Source organism: Triticum urartu, chromosome 1, assembly GCF_003073215.2.
Source record: "Triticum urartu cultivar G1812 chromosome 1, Tu2.1, whole genome shotgun sequence".
Classification (NCBI taxonomy): Eukaryota; Viridiplantae; Streptophyta; class Magnoliopsida; order Poales; family Poaceae; genus Triticum; species Triticum urartu.
The window spans coordinates 45242310-45246147 of record NC_053022.1 but is presented as its reverse complement, the minus strand read 5'-3'; the positions used below and the strand labels follow the sequence as shown (position 1 = coordinate 45246147).

At 50.5% G+C, this 3838-nt stretch overlaps 1 protein-coding gene across 1 annotated transcript; it reads right to left on the bottom strand.

Annotated features, from left to right (window-relative positions):
* Positions 1-497: 497 nt before the first annotated feature.
* On the bottom strand, positions 498-2626 carry LOC125552731 (stem 28 kDa glycoprotein-like). The gene is made up of 2 exons (XM_048716429.1): positions 2155-2626; positions 498-977 (listed from the first exon to the last, which is right to left on the bottom strand). Exons 1-2 carry the CDS (start codon positions 2595-2597, stop codon positions 593-595), a joined length of 828 nt encoding a protein of 275 aa, XP_048572386.1. The 5' UTR covers positions 2598-2626; the 3' UTR covers positions 498-592.
* Between the last annotated feature and the right edge of the window lie 1212 nt (positions 2627-3838).

Sequence of the window (3838 nt, the reverse complement as noted above, 5' to 3'; positions counted from 1 at the left end):
GATTATTGACAAATCATGCATATAACTAAGAGCATGGAGCTTATTCATGGACAACGAGCGATTTTACTAACATATACACAGCACACGCTGTGCCTTTCAGTGGGCCGACCCAGTCGTATGCCTCCTGTGCGTCGTGCGTGCTATTCGCCGCAAAATGCCGCATATAGGGGCTCCCCGTTTTGACGCTAACAAGGGTCTAGCAACAGCTCTCCTCCTGTACCAACAGGCCAAATGTGCCCGTGAGCGGAGGGGTTTATAGAAGGGTCGTTTTATATGTGGTGTTTGCTTCTTTAGTCCTAGGACTTTTTCTAGTCCTTAGAATTTTTTGAAAGACTCTTAAAAAGATGCTTATAAAGACTTTTAGCAAAAAGTCTTAAAAAAGTCTCATCCTATTTGGTTTGCTAGGGACTTTTTTTAATCCCAATACAAAAAAGTCCCTGAAACCAAACAACCTCATAGTAACGACACTGTACGTACTTCCAATATTAATTACACAAGGAAATTAACCAAGCAACAACAAGGAAAAGATTATTGACAAATCATGCATATAACTAAGAGCATGGAGCTTATTCATGGACAACGAGCAATCATCCTAGCCGATGTAGTACATGGGGTCGGGAAGCTTGAAGGTGCGGGCGCCGTCGGGCGCACCAATGATGTCGCTCCACTGGTCGCCGATGTTGCCGACAATGATGTAACCGGCGTCCTGCAGCTTCTGCTTCTCGCCGGACTTGAAGGCCACCGAGGAGCCCTTGAAGCCAGGCGCCTTCAGCAGCAGGTTCATCCACCCAGAGTAGCCTTGGCGGCGGAGGTTTGTGGCGGTGGAGGCCCTCAGGTACTCGGCCCGACCGGTGAGGATCACGGGCTTGATGCCGACCGACAACAGCTTGTTGTACAACCGCTTCGTCTCGGGCAGCGCCGGCGCGCTCCCTTCCTGCGCGTATGCGTTGAAGCGTGTCACGTTGAATGGCGTAGCCCTGCGCGCATGTATGTATGCAGATAGGTTAATGACAAACTAAATCATATTACTAGTGTTTTCACATGCTTTTTTCTCTTGATAAAAGAAACGTTTTTATTAACTAATAGCATCGCATCAAGAGGATAGAAGCAATCATAAACTCACAAGTCAGTCTTCATATAACTAGGATGTCATACATGACCAATATTGTGCCACTAAGGGGCTGATTGGTTCTAGGCTTAACCATGCCACACTTTGCCATAAAATGTTGTCACACTTGTCTAAGGTTAGTTCTTTAAAATGAAAGCCGCAAGTGTTGACAAGTCTAAGGGAATCTTACCACACTTTTTGAGTGTATGTGATGTGGGACCCTAGTGTGGCTTGCCTAAGATGTGGCTTGAACCAAACACCCATCCAAGTTGATCAAACTTGTCTAACCTTAGATGTGGCAAACTTAGGCAAATTTTAGTTTCAAACCAAACAACCCTTAATTAAGGAGGAGGGTTCGTCCGTAAACTACAACGCCAGTAGAGATCTTAGAGCATCTTCAGCAGGACGCCTTGAACCATCTCTCGTACACCCGCGGACACGCCCGATCAATGACCGAACAGGAGAGAGAAGAAAAAACATGACCCAACCGGACCCCTCATATCATCCTTATACACCTGGCTGTCCATGGACCATCATATCCATCTCAAGTGTTGGGAGGATATGAGGGCTTGCGGACGCACCCGGTTAGTCCACCATATAGGATGCGGCTCCACTCCGAACCACCTTTTCTCTTTCTTTATTCATTCTTTTATTTCCATCTCTTCATCTTCACCAATCACGTGCAAGTGATCGGACATATGGGGAGAAAAATGAGAAGTGTGGCTGCGTGGACGGACAAATAGGGGCTCAAAACGGACACGCCTGGTTATTGACCAGGCGCGTCCGCAGGCATTTAAGGGGTCATATTTGCTATGTCCACCTGTAGTGCTCTTATGGTTTCAATGTGTTACTGTTGTTTACTAGCTAGTTAGTTTTAGTTTTTGTTTTTTTAAGCTGAGCTGATGAGTTCATTTTAACAAGGTGTAATCACATTTAGACTTTGTCTGGACGAAAGATGAGTGTGAGTGCAAGTCCCGCCTCAAATGCACCTGCAATAAATAGTCAAGGATGCATAGCAGAATGTGTATGTATATACAAGTACGTACCCGAAGCCGTGCTTGGCATAGTAGGGGAGGTTAGAGAGGGTGGTCTCGTCGACGTCGAAGACCCACACCTCCTTGCCGTTGCCGGCGAGCTTGAGGCTGTCGACGTAGGCGATGGCCTGGTCCACGACGACCTTGGAGTCCCGGCGGTAGTGGTCGCCGACCATGTAGTGGCCGACGTAGCCCTCGCAGCTGGCGGGCACCGTCTTCCAGTCCCGCACGTTGTAAGCCTCCACGCCCAGCCGCCAGCTGTCGCACGCCATGCCGGCGTGGCTGCCGGAGCCCAGCAGCGGCCGCAGCGCGTGAATGAGCGGCGCCACCACGGCATCGTCCACGGCCGCCACCGTCCCCGGCATCCCGATGTTCATCTCCCACGCGCCGCATGAGGCCGCGAGGAGAGCCGCGGCGACGATGAGGAGGAGCGTCGTCGTCCTAGCCATTGCCATTTCTAGCGTGTGTGTGTGTGTGTGCACGCTGGTGCTTGCTGTGGTGCAATGTAGTGCAAATGGCATGGTGGTTAAATAGGAAGGGAAGCTGCTACGTCGATCCTACAAGGCCGGCCGGGTGTGGGACTCTGAGCTTGAGAGCAATTAAGTGACAAAACTAGCAGACAAATGGTATGGTTGGTGCCATTAGCGGGGTCGCATTCACAACGTTCGTGGGACACGTTGGGCGATATTTCGTATTTTTGTAGGATTATTTGATTAACTGGAGGAGAGACTCGGTGACCGGGAAGTGATGATGCGGCTAGACCGCCGATCTTCTAAAAATTAGAAAAAATAGAGAAGTATCAGGCCGAGTAAATGTCAGTGAAACATATTTACTTCACTAAATTTTGCTTGTCAGGTGCTAGACTAGAATCAGGTGATGTAGCATCTGAAAAGCGCTCATTCACGGAACAGGGATGGACACGTCGGATCCGGTCCAGGTGGCGTGGTGGAGGCGGTTCAAGACAAGGAACCCATCGAGGCTCAACATAGCGCGGCCTTCGGTGGTGGAGATCGCCAACATCCCACCGGAGCCACTGCCACCAGGGGTCACCCTCCCTCGTCTCCCCTGGAGCTCGGCGTTCCCGGCGGGTGTGCGTGGCGGGGAGCTTGTGCCCTTGGAGGGCGAGCACGTCGAGCGAGCATAGGGCTGCGATTCCGCAGCTTGTATCCTACGCCATGGCCGGGTGACCGAGGTGAGGTATCCCCTCACCTCGCTAAGGTAATTAGATCTCAGAGGCGTAAACATAATTTTGTTAAATTTTGGGAGTTGGATGGCATTGTGGTAAAAAATGTGGATGATATGAATGCGAATTTGAGGATTGGTCTGTGTGCTCTGAATTAATCTCAGGATCAGCTATTCCTAGTTCTATTGGTCATAAATCATCATCCCCAATTCTGGCGAGCTCATTTACCGACGGTGACGTTGTTTATACAATAGCGGCCACTCCATGTTCAAACAAAATGTCGACATCCTTGGCACTACAGGAACAGGGCTCTAAGTCGACAGCCAAATATATGCCGACGGCTACCGTCGGCCTAGTCCGAGCTATGCCGACAGCTAGCTCCTGGCCGTCGGCATACAAAGGCCGTCGGGCTATCCACGTCTACGCCGACAGCAGCCGTCGGCACACAACAGCCGTCGGCTTATCCAAGACTACGCCTATAGCTGCCGTCGGCATAGATGCGGGCCTGCCGAC

Coding starts and splice junctions, on each gene's coding strand:
- LOC125552731 (XM_048716429.1), bottom strand. CDS start 2,597: ATGGCAATGGCTAGGACGACGACGCTCCTCCTCATCGTCGCCGCGGCT. Junction 978..2,154: donor TATGCCAAGCACGGCTTCGG/GTACGTACTTGT, acceptor ACATGCGCGCAG/GGCTACGCCATTCAACGTGA.